General features: G+C 41.4%; 2 protein-coding genes and 1 long non-coding RNA gene across 3 annotated transcripts in view; all 3 read right to left on the bottom strand.

The window, feature by feature from the left end:
- Positions 1 to 7,403, bottom strand: part of mrtfba (myocardin related transcription factor Ba) — a 31,875-nt gene extending 24,472 nt beyond the window's left edge. Inside the window, exon 1 of the mRNA XM_008298544.1 lies at positions 7,235 to 7,403. The gene's annotated coding sequence lies outside the window, so the exon portion shown is untranslated. The remainder of the gene's footprint in view (positions 1 to 7,234) is intronic.
- A 2,246-nt stretch (positions 7,404 to 9,649) lies between these two features.
- ercc4 (excision repair cross-complementation group 4) lies at positions 9,650 to 20,347 on the bottom strand. The gene is made up of 10 exons (XM_008298543.1): positions 20,081 to 20,347; positions 17,366 to 17,546; positions 16,264 to 16,459; positions 15,942 to 16,149; positions 14,953 to 15,133; positions 14,723 to 14,854; positions 14,495 to 14,599; positions 10,884 to 11,550; positions 10,620 to 10,732; positions 9,650 to 10,522 (listed from the first exon to the last, which is right to left on the bottom strand). Exons 1-10 carry the CDS (start codon positions 20,255 to 20,257, stop codon positions 9,783 to 9,785), a joined length of 2,700 nt encoding a protein of 899 aa, XP_008296765.1. The 5' UTR covers positions 20,258 to 20,347; the 3' UTR covers positions 9,650 to 9,782.
- Positions 20,348 to 23,179: 2,832 nt separating this feature from the next.
- Positions 23,180 to 24,376, bottom strand: LOC103369750 (uncharacterized). Its single transcript, XR_520850.1, has 4 exons — positions 24,018 to 24,376; positions 23,777 to 23,866; positions 23,589 to 23,690; positions 23,180 to 23,382 (listed from the first exon to the last, which is right to left on the bottom strand). It is a non-coding gene; the product is annotated as an uncharacterized LOC103369750 (long non-coding RNA).
- Between the last annotated feature and the right edge of the window lie 564 nt (positions 24,377 to 24,940).

Below are 24,940 nucleotides of genomic sequence, written 5' to 3'. Positions count from 1 at the left end.
TGACTTAGAGTGAAGGCAGGGGACACCCTGGACAGGTCACCAGTCTATCACAGGGCTACACTTAGAGACAGACAACCAAGCACACTCACATTCACACCTACTGACAATTTAGAATCCCCACTTAACCTCAACATGTTTTTGGACTGTGGGAGGAAGCCGGAGAACCCAGAGAGAACCCACGCTGCGCGGGGAGAACATGCAAACTCCACGCAAAGAGATCCCGGGTGTCCTCACCGGGACGCGAGGCTGCAATGCTAACCACTGAGCCACCGTGCAGCCCTGTATAACACATTTGTAAAAGAAAAATAACCAGCAAACAACAAGTAAATAAATCCTACATGGACTATGGCTGCCTGTGTAATTTCAGTTGACAACTGATTGTCATGCAAATAACTAGAATTACAGATTTTTGTTTTTCTGTGTATTTTATGCCTCTTTTAGTTTTACATCAGTATTATTAGTGCACTTGAGCGCCATTTGGTTCTCCTTTTCATTTGGCTTAAACCCAAAATGTGCCCACAGTGGTGCTGTGGTGTTTGGCTGAGCAACAAAATCCATGACGTTAATGTCGGTAGATGCTCATCGCAATAAAGTCAAATATTAGAAGTTCAGCACAACATAAACAGCTGGTGCCATTAAACCACCACAGAAAGAGGTGGTGCAAACAGTGGAAACAGTGATTGAAACATGACATTTCTGTTCGTTTCATTCAGCAGTTTTTAGACGGGGGGATGGAAACGATTTTAACGGCTATGCAAAATGACCGCGGTCAGCTCAAATAATTACGATCATTTAATTATGTAATAACTGTGCCGGGCCTAAAGACGACAGAGTCTTAGTATATTTTCTTACGTGGCGCCAATGCAAAGACAGACTACCGGTGGAGTGGGTTTTTAAAGGTAAAACAATGGAAAGAGAATCCACATTCAGGGAGCAACTACTTGAACCTAATGAGGTATCAGATTTACAAAATGAAAGTCCATTAAAAAATAATGAAATGAACACACACACACACACACAGAGTGCAGACACTACCAGACAGTGATGCTGCTTGAATAGGTGTGTTTGAAGATAAGTGGTAGAGAATAAAGCAGATGATAAGTACCACTTAAAGATGCCTGAATGAAACTGGCCGGCACTCAGAGCTGCATCAAGGTCTGAAAATTGATGTTCATAGGTTGCGCGGAAAACCTGCAGTGGAAATGGATTATCTAAACAGAGACAACAGAGACGGTTGCTGTAGTGTAACATCATACTGCAGTCTGAGGGAGAGACTGAGAATAAGAATCAATCAACTGCGCAGAGAAGCTTTCAAGCCTCTTCAAGACATGTGCTTAGTATACAAAGCAGATAACTTGATTAGAGTTGTATCAATTTACTGACACTCTGGGCAGATGATAGCCTTGTTCCACATATCTCATATTTCCCAGTTATATGCGCTGAGGGAGGTTCCTCCCTGAACCCAAATGTGAATTTGTGCATTTCTGTTTAAAATACAAGACCTGAGTCGTATGATCACAACCCATCATAAAAATGTATTTAATTAACAATCGCACTGACCTTCAAATACCTACATTAGGCAAACTATAACAACATGGTAGATGGTTTTTCTTTTAAGCGAGTCAAAGACAGGAGAGAAAGGGAGGGTGGTATTCCATTGGACAGAGCGGGGAGGGGGAATACATTTTGAGGGGCAAAGTTAAAGGGACACTCGAGGGCAGACCATGAACAAGTGAGTGCAAGAAAGAGGGCAGTGAAAGAGAGGGGAAGGAACAAACAACTGTCACGGCTGACAAGGCGTTGTGGGATAAACACCGGCGCTGCCCCTGCAGGATCAAAGAGCAGATCCAGATGGCAGGCGCTGCATGTTGCTCTACCCTCAACTGTTCATTTAATGGCACAGGGCAACAAGTACCATGTGTTTCATCAAAGGGTAATGCACGCAGGCACACACACAACACACACACAACACACACACAAGAAAGCACACACACTTCCAGAATCAAAAGTGTGCTAAACAGAAGAGGCTGAACTGTGGAGTTTTATTTCCTGCAGGTATCGACAATAAATGACCAGTCACCTCTATAAAAAGCTTTGTGCGGCTGACTGCTGTGTCACATGACCAGTCAGAGGAGTGCCGTATTATTCTGCACTGGGTGTGTTTGGTATTTTGAAACCAGGCGCAGGCAACACGCACGGCCATTACAGTTGCCCACACTTATGTCAGTTGTCAATGCCATACTGTGCAACCACACGCATGGGTTTCCCTGCCATTATAAGACGTAAGCGCGGTGCCTAAATGTTTTTTTGTGCAGCGCCTAAGCCGAATGAATGGAAAAGCTATGTTGAGAGCTCTCCATCTGTGCTGTTGTGATGAGAAATGATCCGTGCTGATCCGAAGAAAAAAGTGGAGGTTGTGCATGAACGCGATAAAACAGCACGTTCATTTAGTGCGCTCATGTTTTTGGTTAACACACAGGGTTGAGGGACTTGTTTGAGACTTGGCAGGAGGGTAATGTCTTATTGTGAAACCCCAACAAGAATTTAAATCTGTGTTCACACCAATGTGACACTCGGGTTGAGGAGTGGGGTCCAGTTCTCTTTACCACCTGGTTTAGACCTCCATGCACCGACAACTGAACAACAGGGATTTTTAATGTTTGGTTTCATTTTCCTTCACTTTCAGGCTGAGTAGTGCCCACGAGGAGGACACAGATGTAGTAAGTGGTAATGGTGAGTCAAGATGACTTCACTTGATTTTCGTTGGCATGGTTTACACTCAAAACCATCATATTTTAAAACCATATATTACTTTTACGTGTTAAAGCTGCACGTAAAGGGGAAAAAAACAGATTTAAAAAAAAAAACAACAACAGACAAATCATACCAAACTTCCTCTTGTGAAGAATGAACTTGACACGCTTCAGACACATGCACCATACATTTGAGGAAGAGACATGTTCAGATATTGTTTTTGAATGCCGACTTTGCAAGTCAAATTTGTAGCTTTAACGCTGCGAGGCTGGCAAGTGTTTTCTGTCCATCGACAGTGAGTCACGTAAAGTCAATCAGCAATGAAAGTGTTTGTTTTGCCCGGTTTAACCATCACTTGCCCAGTGAAGGCTTCTTAAACTTGTTTTACTGTCATGAAGGAAATATATTTCTGACAGGCAGGAAGAAAATCAGCTGTCACACATGATGAGCTCAAACAGACAATCTGAAAATGCCAACACGCCGCCTCCACACGCAGCGCCTAAACTCTCCAGAAACCTAGGGAAATCCCTGACAGATATTACCCATGCCTCCCCTGACAGCACATAATTGTCTTCTGGTCTTCTCAACATGTCATTATAACAAATGAAAGAAGAAATCCATCACCACAGGCACTTCAGCTGAATGTTCCTCTTGAAACCCAACAACAGTATGGTAAGAGGTATCAGCATCACACAGACAATGGACTTTAGAGGCAGTAGAAGTTAACTTTTAATTGGTATTTGTACAGCTACAGAGGAAGATGGACAAGAGAATTTGCAGAGTGTTGAGATGACACATTGGTCAGATTTGCAAAGTCACTAAAATTAAGACAATGCATATGGAACAATCAGCCTGTAACGACATGGAAAGTCCAACCAAAAGACCCAACAAACTGACTGACAAAAGGAAATTTACACTGCAGGAACAATACACCTTTGTGCTTGTTCAGATTGCAGGAACTGCCCCAGTTTAACCTCTTTCAGGGCCGTTTTCAGGGACTAAAAAGTACCTACTCCATGGTAGAAAAATTTAAGCAGCCCAGCAGAACTGCTGGGGGAGGCTTGACGCAACATGGTTAAACTTAGAGACGATAACAACAGTGAGCACCACTTTTTTTACTCTCAATGTCCCTTTGAGGAGCAATCTAGTGTAAAATTTGTCATACAGGCTAACAGAGCATATGGCTGAGCAGCAACTATTATTCAGTTTTGTTGTGTCCATTAACTATTTGTTATTGTTTTGGCCCATTCAGGATTAATATCACAGACGAAGCTGATTCGGACCATTTTTAATATGTTTAGGATTATCTCATCTTTTGTGTCTGGTGGATCCCACACTGCAAAGGAAACACAGAGGCTGAGATGGCCAATTAGGGGGCCGTTTCTGTTACCATTCGTCCTCTGAGTTCCTGCAGTGGAAAGGCGCCTAAAGCCACCCACAGATCCCGCACTCTCACTTAAACACCTAAAAATACATCCTCCTTAGGGGACTTCTAAATGAGATGTTTTACTTAAAGGACACTAACACTGCCATTACCCAACAGATCTCAATTTGATGGTGGTTTAGAGCCACTTCTCCACATTACCAATGCTGATTACAGAGCTCAGTGCAATCAATACAGAGCATCTCAGATAAATGAACAAGGGCGGATTCTAAGATAAACTGAAAGCAGACGGTGGCTTCAGGTTTCAGTATCTGCTGAAAGAGAAGATCAGAGTTCAACCAGGTAATAATTTCAGTCGACATTTTTTTGCAGGCTGGTGACAGTTTTTGGGTGTGCCGGCCGCCTCAGGCTGTTCTTTCTCTCTCACAGCCTTATGAAGGCCTGTATGTATGCAGCGCACGTGAGAGGATTTATGATATGTCAACTGGGAACATCTTGCTGAGCTTTCTCAGAACAATGGGACAGAATGAGAACTATATGAGCTTCTGTGTGTGGAAAGTAAGATTTAGGAGGTGAAACATTGAAACAAATATTCAAAGATGAGTCAACAAAACAAACACAATCATTTTGAGGCCATTAAAGAGAGTACAAATTGTTATAACTACAGACCTTTGTTTCCACAACAGCAACAAAACTGTCTGCAATCTGACAGGAGGTCATGGGTCAAGTTTACTACAAATAGGCCGAGCTGTGAGGAATTCCAGTGATAAAGTTCCCACAAGCACTCACAAATGACACACACTTAACTGGCAGTAGGAGATAGCTGCAGCCTCAGTCTAAGAGCTTAGAAACTATGAAGAGTCTGGTCTGGTGTCTGTTAATAGTCATAAAACACGAATATCTGTCTTTGAAAAAAAAAAAAAAAAGAAGAAAGCAATGCGATGTAATGCTGACAGCTGTTTAAAAATGTGCATTTAAACTAAAACTAATAAGTGCCTCTTTCAAAAATAGATCAACTCTGATTTGAATGACTGAGCATCTTCAGAGAAAAATAAAATACTCAGCAACACCTCATTGAATGACATCTGAAACAAAAGGAAAATAACTGAACATAACAATGTAACACAGAGCACGACAACAAGTAAAAGGTACGTAACAAGACTCAATTTGCATCTTTGCAATGTATTCCTGTCAGACATTATGTAAAACAGAGGTGTCTTACAGTCTCATGTGGGATGAGCTCGATGTCTGGCATGACACAGCAATAAAAACTAAACCAGGATTTCGGCCTGTGGGCCCGCGAATTATTATACATGTTAAAAAGGACATCAGCTTAAACCTGGACCACAGCTCAAGTCACCATGTGAAGTATGCTAAAGAAATGTGGCACACACATGCAAAACACACACAGCATGAGAACCACTCTGTGCCAAAGTGCAGTTTGAGTCTGCAGTTTTCTGGGCCTTAAATAGACCACGTCTTGTCCAACAAAAATGTCTGCTTTTATCCACAGATAAGACAAAAATGATGTCACCACTGTGGCTCATTCAGTAGAGTCAGTGTTCTGCTCTGTTCCCACAGACACACATGCGGTGTAGTTTCCTTCCTGGCTGCCTTTGGGGACTTTGATGAAAAGATCCTCTAAAAAAAACCATACAAAGGGACTTCGCGAACAAAAAAATGAGGATACAGTAGGGCTGGATGTGAATATAGAACTGTGATTTTGCTGTCAGATGTTGCAATTTTATTTGTGATCCCAAAAAAAGTCGCTTGAGATCAATGTTTAGGTTTTAAAGCATGTGATGGAGCACATGGGATTCCATCAGAAGTGTGACTGTCACGTAGGGAGGACGTGACTGAAACTCTAGCCCAGACATGTTGCATTACGTAAATTGTAAACTTCGGCCATTGTGATTTGCTATTTGCATTGTTTTACATCGCGGTTTAGATTTGTAATCCATGACTCGTCCAGTCTTAGGAACATAAACAGCAGCTACTTAGGCAAACTTTAACTGATACCCAGCAGTCTAATTGTGTCACAATTACTGCGAGGAGGATTCTCAAATTAAATGTGCACAAAGACCAAGTGCGATTAAATGCAAACACATCTGCCTATATGGTGGTATTTGGTTTCATTTTGCTTTAATTCGCTGCAGGGACAGACATGGAAACCCAGGGCTAAAGTGATCCAAGCAGACAATGTTCCTGCAAACTAATACTGCACTGGGAGGCTGAAATAGCCAAATCACGCAGGGATACAAAGCATACAGCGCTGGGATGATTACTTTCCCATGCATAATGTTTAAGTTAACGTGAATAATTCACACTTCTCAGTGACAGACTGGATAAAGCTGTCTGTGAACCCACCACGTCCTGTCTGTCTGTCTGCATGAGTCACACACACACACACACACACATCGCGACCTGTTTGGATTTGCTGCAGCGCTGCCTCACTTTCCTCGCTTCGGTCGATTGGAAGGCAATGAGAGAACATCATCGTGTTTGTGCAAGAGAAAGAGGGGCCTCATTAACATAGCATCCGTGGTTAGTATTACTTGAGTGACTGAGGCTGCCAGCTCACTGTGATCCTGTGTGTCATGCCCCGAAATTCAGAGCTCCACAGTAAAGGGCTGGGATAACCACACCACACTCACAACTAGCTGGTTTAAACAGCAGGAAAACGTGTTTTATAAATCTGGGTGACATGGCTGTCGGCTACACCACGGCTAGTGTTATCGCAGAGGTGGAGGCGGGTGGGTGTGGGATAAGCTAATGTTGGCTAGCTACTTTAAATCTGACAGGTGAGTGAGTTGCAGTCTGCGCCGATCATTAAAGATGGTGAAGCGTGTCCGTTATTTTATTTTATTTTTCATTAAGAGAAAACACAATTTAAAGATAAATGGCAGTCACACACTCGTCGCCCATGCTCTCTCGTTTAATCTCACCGAGCCTCGTCGCATGTCTCAGTCTGCATTATCACGAACGCTGCTCGACAACAACCTCCTCACATTCCCTCTAGTTAGCTCGGTTTAGCTCAGGCTAACAGGCTAACATGCTAAAAACAAGACAGCGCCGCCCCGGACTCCGTGCTCTTACCGAATTGCGAAGACTTGAAAGCCGGTTCCATTCGAGCCGCGGCCCACAACGAGGTATCCTTGAATGTCAACGGAATTGTCTGAAGTGTTTTTGGGTTTTCCCCCCGTCTAGCATAGAGATTGAAGTTTATTTCGCGGAGGAAAATGGCTGCGACTGGTCTGGGTTCGGATGCAGGGTGACGTAATGACGCTGTCGGTCAGGAAGTGCAGGGGGGCGTGTCCGTCTGCTCACCGGTCAGCTCACCGGAACCAGCGCTGCGCTGGACCGGGATATTCTGCTGAGCTAAACTCTTCACAACACCTGCAGGGATACATACCTGGAAACACGTTTTCCACGTGTTTGTTTTTTTAATCTTATACAGTCGTCCTCAAATGTATTCATACCCTCCCATTAAAGAAGGGAAAAAAACAGCTGTCAATGAAATAAGTTGAAATTGACAAAAGTTATATTAAATAAAAATGTAATAAAGTTTTGTTTATTTAAATTGTTCTTTTCAACCACAATTCAAAAGCAATGTCTTGTTTTACTAAATTATAATTTAGCATTTAAAAAAAATAAAAAAATTATTACCACTTTTTCAGTTTCTAATTATTTGAGTGACAGTTGTGAATTTTGTCTTTTCTTTAATGGAAGGGTATGAATAAATGTGAGGACGACTGTATATGTAATGGGGGAGTTGCATAACTCACTACAGTGAAGCTCTTAGACATCCACTGGCATTTAAAAGTAAAATTAAACTCTATATTTCTTTCTTCTCAGAACAATTAAAACTACAGACGTTGAACCAAATTATTTCCAATACAGAAAGAAGATCAATGTTCCGAATGTATTTTTACTAATTTTAATGTTCAGGTTTCAATCCTACAGTATTATATATAATAAATCGTGCCTGACTAATTTAAATGTTAGAATTAAGACCCTACAATATTATGTTATATGCATTTATAATATTTAATATCAGTGTTAATCTCAGGAATGTTATTTAATTATGTAAATTTACCTGACTAATTTAAGTGTTAGGATTAAGACCCCACATTATTATCATACATACCAATTTACTTGACTAACTGAAAAATTAAGGTTACTACCCTGCAAAATCATACATGGAAAATCCATTCCCTTCTAGCAGACATACTGTTAACAGTGGAGTAGAAAAAGTTATTTTACTTTTTGTGTCGAATAAAACAACTGATTACATTTTACTGTGATATGTACTCGATGACATACATAGTCAAAGACAAAAAAAATAAAATCATATGAAAGGCAAATATATCAGATAACAAATATGTTTTTGTGTGTACTGTAAACCAGGAAAACATGCATTTATACGCTACCATTGCATGTCTTTAACTTTGTCTGTTCTCTCCACCCTGGTTTATGCTTCGTCTCCTCTGCAGGTGTCTTTGGCTTCAAAGTGGCACTGCTCTAATCTGTGGTTGCATACCTCACAGTTTTTCTTATCTTGTTGCATCGTTTGTCTGTTTGTGTGCTACCCCTCCCTCTCTCATTAACCCTCGATCTAAACGGTTGAGGTAAATGCCATCCTCCCAGTGCCTGGTTCTGCTGGAGCTCTCTTCCTGTCAAAATGGAGTTCTTTCTCCTCGCTGTCGCAAAAGTGCTTGCTCCAAAAGAATCACCGGATTTGTTGGGTTTCACCACAGACTGTATTTAAAAGATGGATGTAGCCACTGTGATGCCACCTGTAGGTTTGTAGATCACTAGTTTGAAGCCTTGAGTTTGGCATTTGGCCATCGCTATGTTGGTCTTTTGATCTGACTTGAGGAGGACACTACGCACAGCAACACAACAGCAACCTCTCAATCATAATTCAGTCCTATTCTGAGCCACAACCTGCTCTGTCGTCTATTTTATTCTAAATGAGACCATTATCTACAAAATGAACATCATGCTGAATCCAAAAAGTCTTAAAACTATGAACTGAGATCATAAACTCATTAGGAAAATGATTACTGAGTTACCAGATCAAGGAGGACGTTTGGGTGCTTTGTCACAGATTTCTATACAATCAGACTTTTTTTTGCAACCAGTCCTGCTGAATGTTGGAAAGAACGCATCGGCTTTCAGTCTACAAATTTCTCTCCATAATGCAACATTGCAATGTTTTGACCCCACTATATGAAGTAACCTGAGGTAATGTATGTTCTGAATGTTTGATAGATAAAACGGAATTTAATTAAACAGCTATGCTGTTCTAGAAAGCTTTATTTTGAAATAACATAATTTTGATTTTTTTTTTTCAAGATTTAGAGATTTTATCATTCCACAATGTAAAAATATTGTTTGTTTCCAAGTACAAATAATCAAATTACACACACAGAGTTTCCGAAATAAATACAAAAATCTGTAATATTAAATTCATTCTGAACATTAAAATAACACACATTTTGATGACAAAAACTGCACCAAAAAAAAAGTGTAATTTCAGTCTTTGTTTTACATTAGCACCACTTTAAAAATGCAAAACTACTCCTGATGTAAGGGAAAATAGATTCATATACATCAGTCAGATTAGCTGATAGACTGCCCATCATGTCTGTTTGGTCTTCTGTACAGGAGCAGGAACATCAGCGATATTGTGCAGAAACTCATACAGCAACTTAGCATTGTTAGCGTTACCAAGTATTTCTGCTAGCTTGTCCTGGCTGAGTTTGGCTAGATCCGCCAGGCTGTCTGCATTTTTAACAAGAGCCCTGTAGTTTTTGGTACTGACCCCAGGCATTTTCAAGAGGAAGTCATAAGGTCCGGGGTTGTAGAGGTCTGCTGACTCAGCCACAAGGTCTGACTCAGCCGTGACCGCCTGAGCTGCTGAAGCATCGGGTTCGAGTCGGCCTTGTTTCAGTTCCAGGAAGAGCTCGGCTGTGGCGTGTGGGGACGGGCACCAGAGTATACGGAGGCGGGGGAAGTGCAATGTGAGTAAGGTAAGCTTTGAAGAAATATCATTAGATGATAACTCGTGACGGAAATCTGACCGGGCCACTAGGGAAAACGGTTTAGCCGGGTCGAACTCAATGAGTAGCACTGGTTTCTTGTAGTAGCGGGTCATGGAGAGGCACTGAGTGTAGAGGCGCCCGCTCTGCAGCGAGCCAATCAGGTCACTGACGCTCTTGCGCTCAACGCACGTGTCCGGAGTCAGAATGTAGTCGCCTACTTCTAGGGTGACGGGCTCGATGTCCAGCCCACGGCGGTGCAGCAGGGAAGGCAACTCGCTGCGGAACTCACGCATGTCCACAATGACTCGTGACGGCTCCTTGGACTCCTCCTGGCCTCCTGGTTATTGGACAGGGAATGGAAATGACGACAAAAGTCAAAATCAAATATCTGAAAACAAACATAGACCTTAAGAAACTGATAAAAATAGACTTACCTGCTTTGCGGGTGTTGGTGGTGGCATTGGCAGGTTCTAGGTTTCTAGCGAGGTCTAAGTTGGTATCTTCTCGCCCTTCTCTCTCCTCTGGGATGACCATAGTGGCCTTTTCCCTACAGAAGGAACACAAAGCACCAATGAGAAGTCAACACTTCAACTAAGCACACATGTGCTGATATGTGCTTAGTCAACACTTCAACTAAGCAAATATCAGCACGTAGTAGAACCAAGGTGCTAAAGAAAAAAACAAAAACAAGTTCTGACCTGATGAGATGTTCAAACGCTTTCTTTTCCTTAGACAGAGCTGTCAGGTACTTCTGTTCTTCTGTCGAGCCTCCATAGATGAGGAAATACACCCTAAGTGGCTTTCCAGGCCGGTTAGCTTTGTAGATCTCCAGCTGGCGGACGAAACTCAGCTCAGCATCGTACAGCACCACAAAGCTGGGCTCCACTTCATGCAGCACCCGGGTCAAGCTGTGGGGGTCAGTGCAGCCCTTCAGTGGGTGGATGACAGTCAGCGGCTCCTTTAGGACTCCATAGTAGTCATCTGACGACAGATCTAACTTAAGCTGTTCTTCCTCTCCTTCATTTTCCTCCATCAGGTCGTCCTCGTCCCCGCTGCTTCCCATCACCGCTGCTTCATCCGTCTCCTTCTTTCCCACCATCTGGGTGAGAGTCAGCGACGGCCTGCTTTTGGTTTTCGTGTTCTTTGCGTTTTTTTTCTGCGCGGGTTCCTTCCCTTTGGCTACTTTTTTGACCCGGCCTTTTCCCTTGTTCAGTAAGTCCAGCTCCAAGGCAGCCACTGCAGAAGAGTCCCGTTTGCCGATTGTGCGGGTGTACAGTCGGTTGAGCAGCCAATCAGAGCCGTGCTTGATGTACTGGTGCAGCTGGGCACAAGTCCGGTCATCACTGGCACAAATGAGCACCCGACCTGAGGGTGACATGTTAGGAGGTTACACAAGATGTAGCCACACCAAGGTTATGCACAATGAATAAAAATCCTATACATCACCGATCTGCACTGGCCAAACTTTACTTCACTCATGTAATCATCCTATCACTGACCATCAGCTGTTATTCTTTTTTTTTTTTATCAAAGCTTAACAATTTTGTTTCCCTGGTAGAGTTTAGAGCTTTGATTAAAAGATAGGAAACTGAAAAGTGCAATTACTATTCCTGTGCTGGATTTTATGTATGCTTTCCCCCCTTGGTTGTTTTAATGGGCTTTATGTTTGTCTCATGTCTGCTCGATTTTATCATTTTTGGTAACTTTATAATCGTGTGCCTTCCTGGTCAGGCCTCCCTCCGAAAGACATTTTAATCTCAAGCAACTTCCTGAATAAACAAAAGTTCAATCATAAAAAGTACACAGGTGTGCCTTGGGCTGAACTACTTGCAAAACCATTCAATTGCGTTTTTATGTGTTTTTGTGGTCTATAGGATATGCAACAAGATACATCTGTACTAGTATTGTTTTAAAAATCACAACATATACAGAATAATATCAACTTTAAAGTTAACCTGACTAGTTTACTCATTTAAAAAACTACCTGTTTAGTTCCCATTTATCAATGTGTGGCATGTGGTTACAATCATAACACAGAGAGGTGACGTTTACGAGCCTCAGCAGCTGTATCATGCCCATTTATAGTAATCTGAATGGTGTACTATCTGACGAATGTTTACACTGCAAACAGCTTTGCCAATCAGTTATTTCAGATAAGATTAGCCTGAAAGACAAACAGGATGGACTACTTCATAACCTGAATAGCTGGTTCTTAGGTTTTCATAGGATTACTTTAAACCTGTGCAATGAGCTTGCAAGTTTGACTCCAACAACTGTTTATGAGCTGCTGGAAAGATACTGCACGTGAAACGATTGTCCGTGTAAAACAAAAAAACACGTGTCACTTTGCTGGGCTTTGTTAGACACAGAAAGACTTTGAGCCAACTTTATTTTATTTTTTATTTTTTTAAGCATAAAAATATAAAGAATGTTGTAAAAACCAGAATGCAAAAGGCAAATTCAGCAGGCAACAGCAAAGCTTGTTGTGTTGTTTTGCCAGCTTTTGCCAGCCATCAATGGCAACAAGCTGAAACTTGCACATTCGACAGTTTATTAACACACTGTTAATAAGCAACTTACAATCAAACTTCCGGCTCTTGTGACCCGAGCAGTGCGCTCTTTTTCTCACAGTTCAACCAACAACATTGATAGCTGCATTCCTTTTAGATGTGGCAATAAGCAATGTGATCATGACAGCACAAACAGGACCAAAGCTGCATTCCTGCTCAATGAACGTTGGTTAAGGGAACTAACAACTAACAACTTGCTCCATTTAGATCGACCTGCAACATAAACTATGCAAACATCACTTTCTCTGTGTGACTGACGGGTAATGTAATGAATCGTTCTTCGTCACACTCTGCACACTTCCCCTTTAAACTGAGCATTTTTACACATAATTCTGTGCATCTACGCCAGTCAATCAGAACTCCATTTATTCCTATGGGAATGTGTAATCTCCGGTGTGCTCGTATGTTTTATTTTTCCTGTCTCCATCATGCTGAAACTTTAATGGTGGATTCAAGGACCACACTGTGCACCTGGAAGTTGTGAAAATGAATAAGCTAACAGGCTGATACATTGCTTGACTATGTGACTAAGTTATGGAAATGCACAATTTAAAACTATTTCAGCTCTGTGATGTACAGAGCGCATGTATATTGATTCATGCATCTTGTAACGAAATGTTGCACGAAAGTGTAAACAAAGGAGGTGATCTACAACACCTCTTATCATGTACTTATAATGCTGTCTTGAGATCTCGTCCCAGAAAGTTTCACCGCATGTTACGTCATCCCTGACCTGGCAGCTTCACAACCAATCACACCTCGAGGCATGCAGGTCTTGGGTTGTTGACGGGCCATTAGCTGTGTGATTTGGGGGTGACTATACATATCTGGGGTTCACCATCAGTAAGTTAGAACTGAAGAAGCCTCTCGGATGAGAGGTGAAACATCTTCAAGAACCAAAAAGAGCAGCTCAGTTGCTTTTAGCTGAAGCTCTTGGGATTACCATGACTTCTAGGCCAAATAATCTACACAGACTTTTTTGGTCATGCAGTATTGTTCCTGATTCTGTTGCAGTAACGCTTCATGCACGTAATTTATTAAACTGGATGTTGAGAAACTGAAAAAATGTGCCTCTCTCTTACGGGTGCACTGAAGTTTCCATGAATACACACACACAAAAAAAAAAAAAGATTCCGATGCTTTGAACACCAGACAGGGGACACATTTCGTATATTATACTGTATTACGGATACCAAAAACGAAGCTCGGAGGACACCAGGGAGGTGATTGAAACACACCTTAAGGCCTTCAGCGTGTGCATCTAAATGGAATTCACACTGATTGGTAAACACTACGGCTTTTCCCGCTAGGACAAGTCTAATATTCTACAGTGATAAAGACCTGTTCCATATTCTGTATTTAATCCAAATTCACAGCGACTGCTTTGCCTCTCTGCGTACAGATGGACTGTCAAATACTGTACAGCTTCACAGCAGAAGCACAAAGCAGTGAACCAGATCAGCCCACCCTGAGGACGGCTTCAGCTTTGAGAAACGTCAGCTATGCTTAGTGCTCCGGTTGTACATTTAAAATATGATTCAACATGAGGATTTCACCCTTTTTATGTGCTTTTTCTGTAATGAGCTACAATCAAGTTGCCCAAAGCTCACTTCAATTTAGCAAAACTACCTTTTGGAATCTAAAGTGTGAAATTCTCTTGTCATAGTACATTTGTAAATTCACAGATTTAACTGCACTGTTGACGTGCCAGACTGTTATAGCAGTTTAACAGCACTGACCTGGTTCGTGTTGAGAGCTCTTGTTCTCCCTCTCGATCTCCTCCAGCACCTCAGTCAGAGCCTCCCACTTTGGGCTCTTCTCCAGCACCAGCTCCCGCCTCACCTCTGAAACCCACACACAGACTGAGCCTTTAGTCATTTCAACGTGAATACACACACAAGCATTTAATATTTCGGATATCTGCTCTGAAGAACACGTTGTCAGAGATCTGCTCATTGGTCTGTCACCTGAGGCAGTGGTTGGCTTCTGTTTCTCTGCCTCTGCTCCCACTTTGAGTTTCTTTTTGCTCTCAGGGATGCGGTACACTCTGCTCCTAGCGTTCACAAACATGGAGGTGCTGGAGTCCAGGAACAGCCAACCTGGACAGTCACAGCAGAGCATGTGCAATCAGACAGAGAAACAATATAACACTTTTTGTTTTACTCCAAATACCTCTAATTAAGTACACGTAGTTCACCTGAATTGGAGCCAAAGTTCTTCTGGCTGGAGCGGAGTGACTCGAGCAGATTGAGGAAGGTGACACAGTCGTACTGGGTGAGGTAGAGCAGGAGAACCCTCAGCACCTTCAGATCCTGGACCAGGGCTTTGGTCTTTGCTCCCAGCTGATGCCACAGGGGGTCCAGGTAGTGACGGATAGTCTGGATGGGAGTGAAACATAACCTTTACAAAAATAAGTATTCATCTCCTTTAACGGTTGTTAACAAGGTATTACAAGGTGCGTCAGAAAAGTTCCAGGACTGGTGTCACAAAAGTTATACTTCAAACCCAAACTACAAACTACCAGTTTTCTCCTTCAGATGATCAACCAGCACGCCTACAAAGAGATCCTGCGGCGTTCGCTTTGTTCAGTGTGTGAGAAGAGTTGAGAGTTGTGGCAGGACAAGTCGTGGCTGCTTCACCATGACAACGCACCTGTTCACAATGCCCTGAGCATCCCACAGTTCCTGGATGAGAAGAACATCGCCGTGCTGGAGCAACCTCCCTACTCACCCCACCTGGCTCTGTGGGATTTGTTCCTCTTCCCCAAACTCAAGGGGGTCATCAAGGGGACCTGCTTTGAAGACGTGGACGACATCAAGATGGCTGTGACGATGGAGCTGTGGAGGATCCTGGAAGAATCCTTCTAGGAGTGCATGGCGGCGTGGCAGAGAAGGCTGGGAAAGTGTGTTAGACTCCAGGGGGATTACTTGGAAGGAGAAAACTTGTAGGTTGGATTTGAAATATTTCTTTTGTGACACCAGTCCTGAAGCTTTTCTGACACACCGCATACAGCTACACTTATGTTGTTATAGGATCTATGTTTGCTATTTATATTCAGTTTTTTCTTTAAACACTGCAAAAAAAATCTGTATTCGAATAAATCTGGTATGTTGAGACACTACTTCAACATGGATATTCATCTGGTTAATCTGTCATAGAGTATGTATCAGTAACACACTGATAGACCTTTTCAAATGCGTTTCCTAGCGTGTTCTCTAGCGAGAGGTCCTCAGCCTCTAATGTGGGGTTGTAGCGCTTCAGTTCCTTCAGACAGGCACTCATGATGTCCATGATGGAGCTCTGGATGGCCCTCATAGCCGGCGTTAATGACACGTGGAGCTCCACCACGTCTGGCTTGTGCCTGTCCAGCACTGTGTTCACTGAAGCCTGGAACCTGTTGAATGAAGCACAACATGAAGACGGATGAGTGAAGAACGCAGCTATTCATGTGACTAATAAAATAAAATATGTGAAATAAAATGTCTGCTGTGAAATAAGCTCACAGTACCTGGGCCACAGGTAGAGCTTCTTGACAAAGAGGTTCCTCATCACACGCTCCACTTGGCAGAAGCCTGAGGAGAAAGCCGTGGCCTTGTCAGTGAAGGCCTTAATGAAGCCCGTCTTGTTCTTCTGTCTGAACAGACGAAGGATGAAGGCCTCCTGACATGACTCAATTATTTTATGGGCACGATACACCAGGATACCTAAAGGGTGGTGACACAAAAAGACATAGGTTTATTTACCTTTACAACAACATCAGCTTTAACCAATCTCTTATTTTCAGCACCACTTTTTCGTTACTCAGCTGACTATAACTGAATACAGATCTGCCTATTTGCTCTGTTAGGAATATCAGAAAAATACTGAAATTGGTTTTAGCTGTTGTCTCTTTTGTTGGTCCTAATATTAACAGACATGTCAATGAACTCTTATGTGACAGCGTGCTCCAATGAAGTGCTTAAAAATGTTTGTAGAGAGGGCTACCGTTCACATCTGGATCATGGATTTTGCCTTTAAGAAAACAAATTTTCCTTCATAAATCAATAGAACAGCAACATAATAAGTGAACGAGTTATTAAAGCTGTTTAAAAAGTACAATTTATTTAATTTTATTGATAACTCACAAGTGCATTGTATTATTAAAGGAACAGTAATGCCTCTTGAATGCATTTCAGCCTTTTACATACCTTTGTATGGTTTATAGTCCTAAATCTAGTGTGGTCTAAGTATTGTAATAGGTTTTAACTAATCCTCCTGATTCCTGTCAATGTTTCATGTTCACGTGTATTCAGCCAAGCAAAGGCTTCAACATTTATTTAATTACTATTATTCCAATTTCTTGCCCTTTTAATCATGTATTGATTGCAATAGTGTGTACTTTTGATTATATATATTCAGTAATGTCTTCTGTTGGCTGGTGCTGTGTGTCCATATGTGTTTACAGGTCTGTAGAGTCAAAGTGGCCAATAAAGCATGTGTCGAGTGATTATAAGATGAAAATACACAAACAAATACTGTGAGGTAATTGAGACTAGTAACTGTTAGTGCTGAATAATGTGCAACAAAACAAACATGGCTCTCATTTTACGAGGTACCAGCCAGTGTCTGACCTGATATAAGGTGAGCGGGGATGCGGTCAGTGAGGAAGTCCACCACCAGGATTCTGCTGGTGACAAACAGCACCCCTCCCTCAGTGTAGACGTTGTAACGCTCAGCGCTCTGGACATCACTGGTGACCGTCCTCGGCAGGTGGGTGACGCCCTCCACTCGCAACTGCTCAGTGAAATACTCCTGAGAAGGAAAGACGAGAAAGAACCACTTTTGTAAAGTCCCTCTACAAATCAGCTTTTACAAGCTCATCTCTGTGTATCAAAGTTAGGTATTAAAAAGTTTTTTTTTTTCCATGAAAATAATCCCTTTCTCAAAATGTCTGAGATGTAGTTCTACACTCTTGTTTCCTCTAGAATGTGTAGATGTATGAAGTCCCTGTTTCTTTCTTTAATCATGCTATTAAACTTTGTGCAGCTGAGTTGGAAAGAATGGTTCAACTGTAAAAGTATTCTACGCTACACAATGGAAAGTTGGAATATTGGAGCAATTCTGCCATAAATGTTTGAATCAGAAATTGATTCCTAAGAAGAATAATGATACAGAAAGGCCCATCCTGTAAGCTGACAGGATTGGTTCCTTAGGTTTGTTTAACCTGCTCAGTCATGCCACTGACTATTACTTATTACATTATGTCTTCCAGCACATAAAAACACCAGACATGTCAACAAGGTAAAAAAAAAAAAGTCTTGATTTTCCTGTTCAACACAACTTTACACACTGAGAAAAGGTAAAACTCTGAATGTTGATACCCCAGAATCATGTATAATATTTACCTTCTTGTCCAGTGTAGCATTTAGGTCCAATACACAGTAATGCTGTGACAAATCCTAAGAAGACTAATGAAGATGTGAAAAGGGGGAACTGCACTGGGTCAAGAACAGCAAAGCTGGTAGATTAAACATGAAGAAAATACATTATAAGGGGCTCTTTGAGGATAGGGACGGGAGTCAGTAGAGATGAAAAATAAGAACTGACTTATATTAGTAGAGGTGCTCAATATTGAGTCCAGTCCAGAGTATCAAAGGCACAATAAATATGAAGTTAATTTACACATTTTCATACATTCATTAATGAATTAAGAGCTCTAGTAAAAAGCAACTGGACTTCTGTTTTTGTTCTTAAAGACATTTCACTTCTCATCCAAAATGCTTCTTTAGTTTTTCAATCCAGATGCTTGTAACTAAAGCTCTCATGCTAACCACGACCTGGATGACTGACCATCTACACCGTCACCTGTTTCCATGGCTGAAGACTCTCTGATGAAAACTAAACATCTTATCCATGTATTGATAAAGGATTTCTATATTTAAAATCAGAATGCCTCAGACACTCTTTAGACCGCCTATAAAAACCAATGGACTTCCACTAATAGGCCTAAACAGTTAAATTAAATATCATCAAAAACAAAGTACGGCCAAGTGCAATATCCACAACGCAGGATTCTGTGAGTTTTTTCTAAAATTTATCACAAGATACCATTATAAATAAACAAAGCACTGTTGTGTTATAACGATGCTCTGACAAACAAATCGGATTTTATTGACATTTTTGTTTGGTGCAAACTGAAGCAAAACTCTCATTATCATTTTCATATTTGCTACAGTGATAAAGAAATGTAAAAATGACCATTCTTGGTAAAAGTGTGACTTTTATCGCAATTATAATATATGTTAAAAGAACTGCAATATGACTTTCTTGCATCTTGTTCAGCCCTAATAAGCAGTGAGACAGTCTTTATTTTTCATCTCTCCTAAACAGACTTTTCTGCTAAAAAGGGGAAAGGCAGGTTTGACTACAAGTTACAATTCTACATGTATTACCTATAAAACGCTTGTCCTTCCCTGAAGTGTGACAACACTGCTGTCTGAGATCATATCAAACACAAAGGCAGGTTTAATACCGTGGTGTTAGTGACAAACAGGATATCGTGTGATGCTCTGTTGCTTCAGTTATGTAAATTGCTGGCAGGACCACACCAGCTTGTTGTTGTTATTGTTTTTTTGTCACCCTGTCTTTGCACAAAACAACAGGTGTCATGACAAAAAGTGATCATGTGCCAAAAAACTGAGCATTTAAGCTGTACCACCCGCTTTATACTGCTTTAATCTGAATCAAGCAGTCATAACGTGTAAATACACACAATTTTATAGGCAGTGATAGCAAAACTGTGTCTTTGTGGAACTTTAAACTGAACAATTACAGCCAAAAGAGAGAAAAAAGCTGCATTTCTCATGTAATCAAGTCATTTAGACTGATTTTAAGCAACACTATTGTATTGTTTTAATGTTTAGATTGTGTGTTTGTTTGCTCTGTGGGTTTGTCTAATAATCGTGTTTGGGCATGATTTGCAGAAGTGTCTTCTGGGCTACAGTTCTTCAAATATTACCCTCAAGAATGAAATCAGGTCCTTTTGATGCATCAACAACATTTCAGACACTGTGTAGGAGCTGCAGTCTCTCTTGACAGGTGCTAAAGTGTATTATATGAGTTGAACTGGTCCTTTAAAGTCATTTTAAACCGTTAAAAACGAGGCTGGTTGTAATGTAGGGCACATAGCAGGAAAATTAATACAGAAACATAAGAATAACAGTAAAATAGATGCTTTGTTTACAACCGTTTGACCCAGATAAAGTCCACATTAGCTCCCTTGCTAGCACCAATCATCTAGCAACGGCTGAGGCGTTCACAGGACATGTGTAGCATGCTAAGCTAACCTGTTCAGGAGTGGTTGTGTTGAGCAGGAGGACCAGGCTGCCCTGCTCCGAGTAAACCCGCATGAACTGCAGCAGGATGCGGTCGACCCCCATCCCCTCAGCCACCACCAGCAGCCCGTCACAGCCGAACAGGTTCAGGAACATCTCGGTCTCAAACTCCAGCAGCGGCCCCGCCATGTTGGAGGTAACTGAAGTGTCCCCAAGTCCCTAAAGTCACCGAGCTGGCCCTTACTGCCGGCGATAAGTGTTGCTTAAAAGGCAAAAAGAGTCATTGTGATGTGGAAAAGCAGATGCTCCTGTCCGCTATTCAGTGTTTTGAAACCGCACTTCCTGCGGTGACGCTAAAAACAAACGTGGAGGAGAGGACAGTGAGTGGTGCGTTCAGGGACCACAGCGCCATCAGGTGACAGGGGGAGTAATTGCAGTTATCCGTCTGTCTGTTATTATGTGCTAAAGAACAAAACTAGTAGCTCTCTAAGTGCCACATCTTGTGGAAAAAAACATAATGAACGAAAATGTAAACACAGGATTTACAAGTTTAGCAAGTTGTGTGCATTATTTTTAACATATGTTGCTACAACCAAACGTGCACATCAAGTTATTTAATTATAAGTCTGTAATTCATTGTTTACACTTATGATAAAATGTTGTCGTATACAGGCAGCTACAGGTAATATTAATTACTGTGGATACATTGTATAAATGCAGTATATTAAAAGAAATTCTAAACATATTAAACCGTAAACCTCACATTCAACTGTCTTGAGTACTGAGATCAACTATACAGGAATTAACTGTGAAAATGCAGTAAAAATACAAGAGTCATGTACTGCACAGACCTCTGTATTGTGTGTGGATAGCAATGAGTTTACCAGTGCTTTAGATTAGAGCTTTCTGCTTCAGTTTTCATTGTAATATTATTGGAAGTGTCTTAATATGATACCATGATGTGTAGGCTTGATGTATGAAGTCTGTCAGGTGCGGGTTTTCCCTTTTGATAAAACCTTCCACAGCAACACACTCATTCACTTGATATTTAACTCGAGTGTGTCATTGTGTGTTTCTCAGGGATTCCTGGTGTAATCGTGGCACTCTTTTTGGGAGTGAAGAACTTCAAACAGTTTTAAGGGATTACGCAGATAACCATGACTGACACTAACCAAACTACCCCGATGTAAGTAAATTCTCACTGCGTGTTGCCAGACTGCAAGCATTGTCCTTCCTAACAATATGAATGCTAAGCCAGGTTATTATCATGATAAGATCCATCACAAAATATATGCTGGGGTTGATATGTACATTTCACACCAAAACACTTCATGTCTGGGACACAGAACCCGTCTCCTTCCTGAGCGCTATGATGGCTGGACATTCACATGGCGTTTACACAGACTATAATTGTTTGAACAGATGAATGTGGAACCTTCAGGCATCTGGAAATTGTACCCAAGGATGAACCAGACTTGTGGAGGTCAACAATTCTCTTCCTGATATCTTGGCTGATTTCTTTAGATTTTCCATGTTGTCACAAAAGGAAGCAGTTTGTTTGAGGTGTGCCTTAAAATACATCCACAAGTGTGCCTCCAATTAACTCAAATGTTGTCAATTAACCTATCAGAAGCTTCCAGAGCCATGACATCATCATCTGGGCTTCCCCAAATAGTTTGAAGGCATAATAATCTTCGTGTAAGGAAACTTCTGACTTTAAAGAAAGTGAAAAAAAAAAATTCTCTCTCTCGTTATTCTGGCATTTAGCAAATAGAAATAATTTTGGTAATCCTAACTGACCTAAAACAGGAAAAGTTCAGTCTGACTTACTGTCAGACAGTAAGAAAAAAAAAGGTTATGTGTCTTTTTATACAGCGTATGTGAACTTCTGGTTTCAAAAGTATATATAAAGGCCAGTTCCACACTGATGCTTCAGACACTTGTGATGGGAAAAAAGTCCCTCAGAAATGTTTGCCAGATGTTAAGAGGTGTGTGGGAATTCTGCACAATAATGCATTTTATCCTGCAGATTTTTTTGGTAACCATCTTTAAAGAATTTCCGCTGTGCTTATAAACATCGAGGCCCCAGGATGTATTTAGAAATTCTAAAAAAGACTACACAAGATTGCAGATATGAAAAAAGTTGTAGACCTATTTGTGGCTCCAGAGGAAATAAAAAGAGAGAGCACAGTGTGTTTACGATTGCAGGCAGCATGTTCTTTGGTTTTCATGTTTCTCGGGCTCAGGCCCTTCATCAGGGGGGTCAAAGGTTGCCTTGATGTGGGTGTGAATAAGGGGCCTAATGTGGAAGATTTTGTGTTTATAATTCCTCACGACTGACCTGCCTCTGCCTCATCGTTGTCCTGCAGATGTGAAAGCAGCTGTGTCAAGCTGCATATGTGTAATATACAGAACACCATGTCCACACCTTAAAGTGGATCTTAACTGGGATTATTTAGAATCCAGGATGAAGCAGGTGGAGCAGAGAGGAACCAGAGTAAATCAGAACCTGTCAGCTGGTTAAAAAAAATCTGATTTTTGCTAAGCTGAAGCTGATTTCAGCTCAGATCACAGAGGTCAGAAGCTGCACCTGTTAAACCTCAGGATGCTCACCGGGTGACGCGTAGACCTGTTACTCTATATGTTCTATTTGTGTTTGTTTGTTTTGTAGCTCTTATCTCATTATCTAGAGTGTGTTTTTGTTATCTAAGAAATTACTCTGAAAATGAACTCAGTCTGTTAATACTACAGGATGCAACATTTGTGTACTCAGTGATGATACTATTCTGTGTATTTATCCCTGTTTACAAATAACCAGCAGTGTATTCAAATGCTGTACAGTTTTAGGGCAAGGTGACAGGCATGTTTGAGTTTAAAACATATTGTTTAAGGCAAATATCATTTCCCAGCCATAAAATGTCGTTCTGTGAAATCTAATATCAAAGGAAGTCATAACGTCAAACTTGAAAACAAACAGATACAAAACAAGAGGTTTTGATGTCTTACCTGAGCCGCTGTCTCTTTTTGCAGTTTGATCAGTTCAAATATCACAGATGAACAGTAAAATGAATTGTCTCCAACATCTTTAAATGACGTATGTTCAGTCTGATATTGCATTTAACCACAAGACATTTTATTTACAGTCTGCCGATTTGTTACAAATGTCGACTCCAGCAACCTCCTATAGTCAGGCGGAAAACTTTCAAAACAGGACAGCAGAGGGAGGGCGGACACTCGGCATGCAGGAGACACTGTGGAGGAGGACAGGACGACGACTGCACATCAGAGACAAGGAGATCCAGAACAAGGCAAACCTGCAGAGAGGACAACAAACACAAAATATGAGCGAGAAAAGACAAAAAGTCAGTGACATGCAATGGTGGCATATGAATGAGAGGAGAGAAGAGGTGCATCATGGGAAGTCTTCCAGCAGTCTAGACTTATAGCAGCATAACTAAGAGTAGTGCAGGAACTTTACAACACACACAAAATAATAAAACACACTAGAATTATGTCTCACCTTTTGTGTCACAGTAAAAACCGTCTGTCCTCCATGTTTCTGGATTCACATCTGGGACGGTTCCTCATCTGGTTACTTGTGCTGATCTGATCCTTCTGAGCTCTAAAGAGAACAAAAACAGATCAAACCTTAGTGAGTTGTATTGCATAGGTTCATATCTAATGAGCCAGTTTGCTTCATGGAGTTACCTTGAGCTGTCAGACATGTCTTGTGCTGGTCCTGGATCTGGTTCCATCATTTCCTGAACCCTTCACTCGTCTCTCTTCGTCTGCTGGGCGCTGTGAAGGCGATAAAACACATTTAGATGCTATTTTTCATTAGATTCTGACACCTCTAGATCTCAACAGACAACTACAGACTATTTACTAAACCCTTGTTTAAACATACAGTATGTGTGCTCTCATTCCTATTGAATCACATTTAAATTACCAGTGCATCCTCCACGCTCCCTAAAAGTCATTCCCGTCTCTCGTCTCACTTCTGCTGCTTGTCTCTGGGCATCCTTCTCTCCTCGGTCCCTCGTCTTCGCCTAAGTGCTGGAGTTGCGTCTGGTTTGGTTGGAGGTCCTGGAGTCGTCCCACGTCGGATCTGGAAAAGACAAAGAGAAAAAAACCGGCAGAATCTGTTGCGAAATGTCACAGCGTATCACTGTTACTCTATATGTTCTATTTTTGTTCTTTTTTGTAGCTCTTATCTCATTGTCTAGACTGTGTTTTTGTAATCTAAGAAATTACACTGAAAATGAACTCAGTCTGTTAATACTACAGGATGCAACATTTGTGTATTCAGTGATGATGCTATTCTGTGTATTTATAACTGTTTACAAATAACCAGCAGTGTATTGAAATGCTGTACAGTTTTAGGGCAAGGTGACAGGCATGTTTGAGTTTAACACATATTGTTTAAGGCAAATATCATTTCCCAGCCATAAAATGTTCTCTGAAATTGAAAACCATTGTTGTACAACGTTTACCTTATCTTACTACTAATGCTACAGTTGTTGCTACTCCCCCTTTAACCCCTGTGTGACTCCATCTGAACTCTGCTCCTCATCACTGTGGACTCAGGGTCCAGGGTAGGATGCATACACACACATCGGCCCCCTACGACATGCTGTCTGCATCCTTTTTAACATCTGACAGAGTGGAGTTTCACTGTGAGGGCGTAGCATGCGGGAGGTTTCACGCTATCCCCCCCAGATCCACCCACACCTCTGACAGGTACCCTGACCAGAGTCCCAGCGACAAGGACGGAGTTCAGACGGAGCCACGGAGAGCACAAGCACATAAAATACAGTCAAATATCACACTGTTCAAACCAAATACATAAACTAGAATAAGATCAAATACATT

This window comes from Stegastes partitus, unplaced genomic scaffold (genome assembly GCF_000690725.1).
Source record: "Stegastes partitus isolate 25-593 unplaced genomic scaffold, Stegastes_partitus-1.0.2 Scaffold1326, whole genome shotgun sequence".
Lineage (NCBI taxonomy): Eukaryota > Metazoa > Chordata > Actinopteri > Pomacentridae > Stegastes > Stegastes partitus.
This window is presented reverse-complemented; position numbering and strand designations above follow the sequence as displayed.

Coding starts and splice junctions, on each gene's coding strand:
- ercc4 (XM_008298543.1), bottom strand. CDS start 20,257: ATGGCGGGGCCGCTGCTGGAGTTTGAGACCGAGATGTTCCTGAACCTG. Junction 15,134..15,941: donor TAGGAAACGCATTTGAAAAG/GTCTATCAGTGT, acceptor ACTCCCATCCAG/ACTATCCGTCACTACCTGGA. Junction 10,733..10,883: donor GCGTTTGAACATCTCATCAG/GTCAGAACTTGT, acceptor TTCCTTCTGTAG/GGAAAAGGCCACTATGGTCA.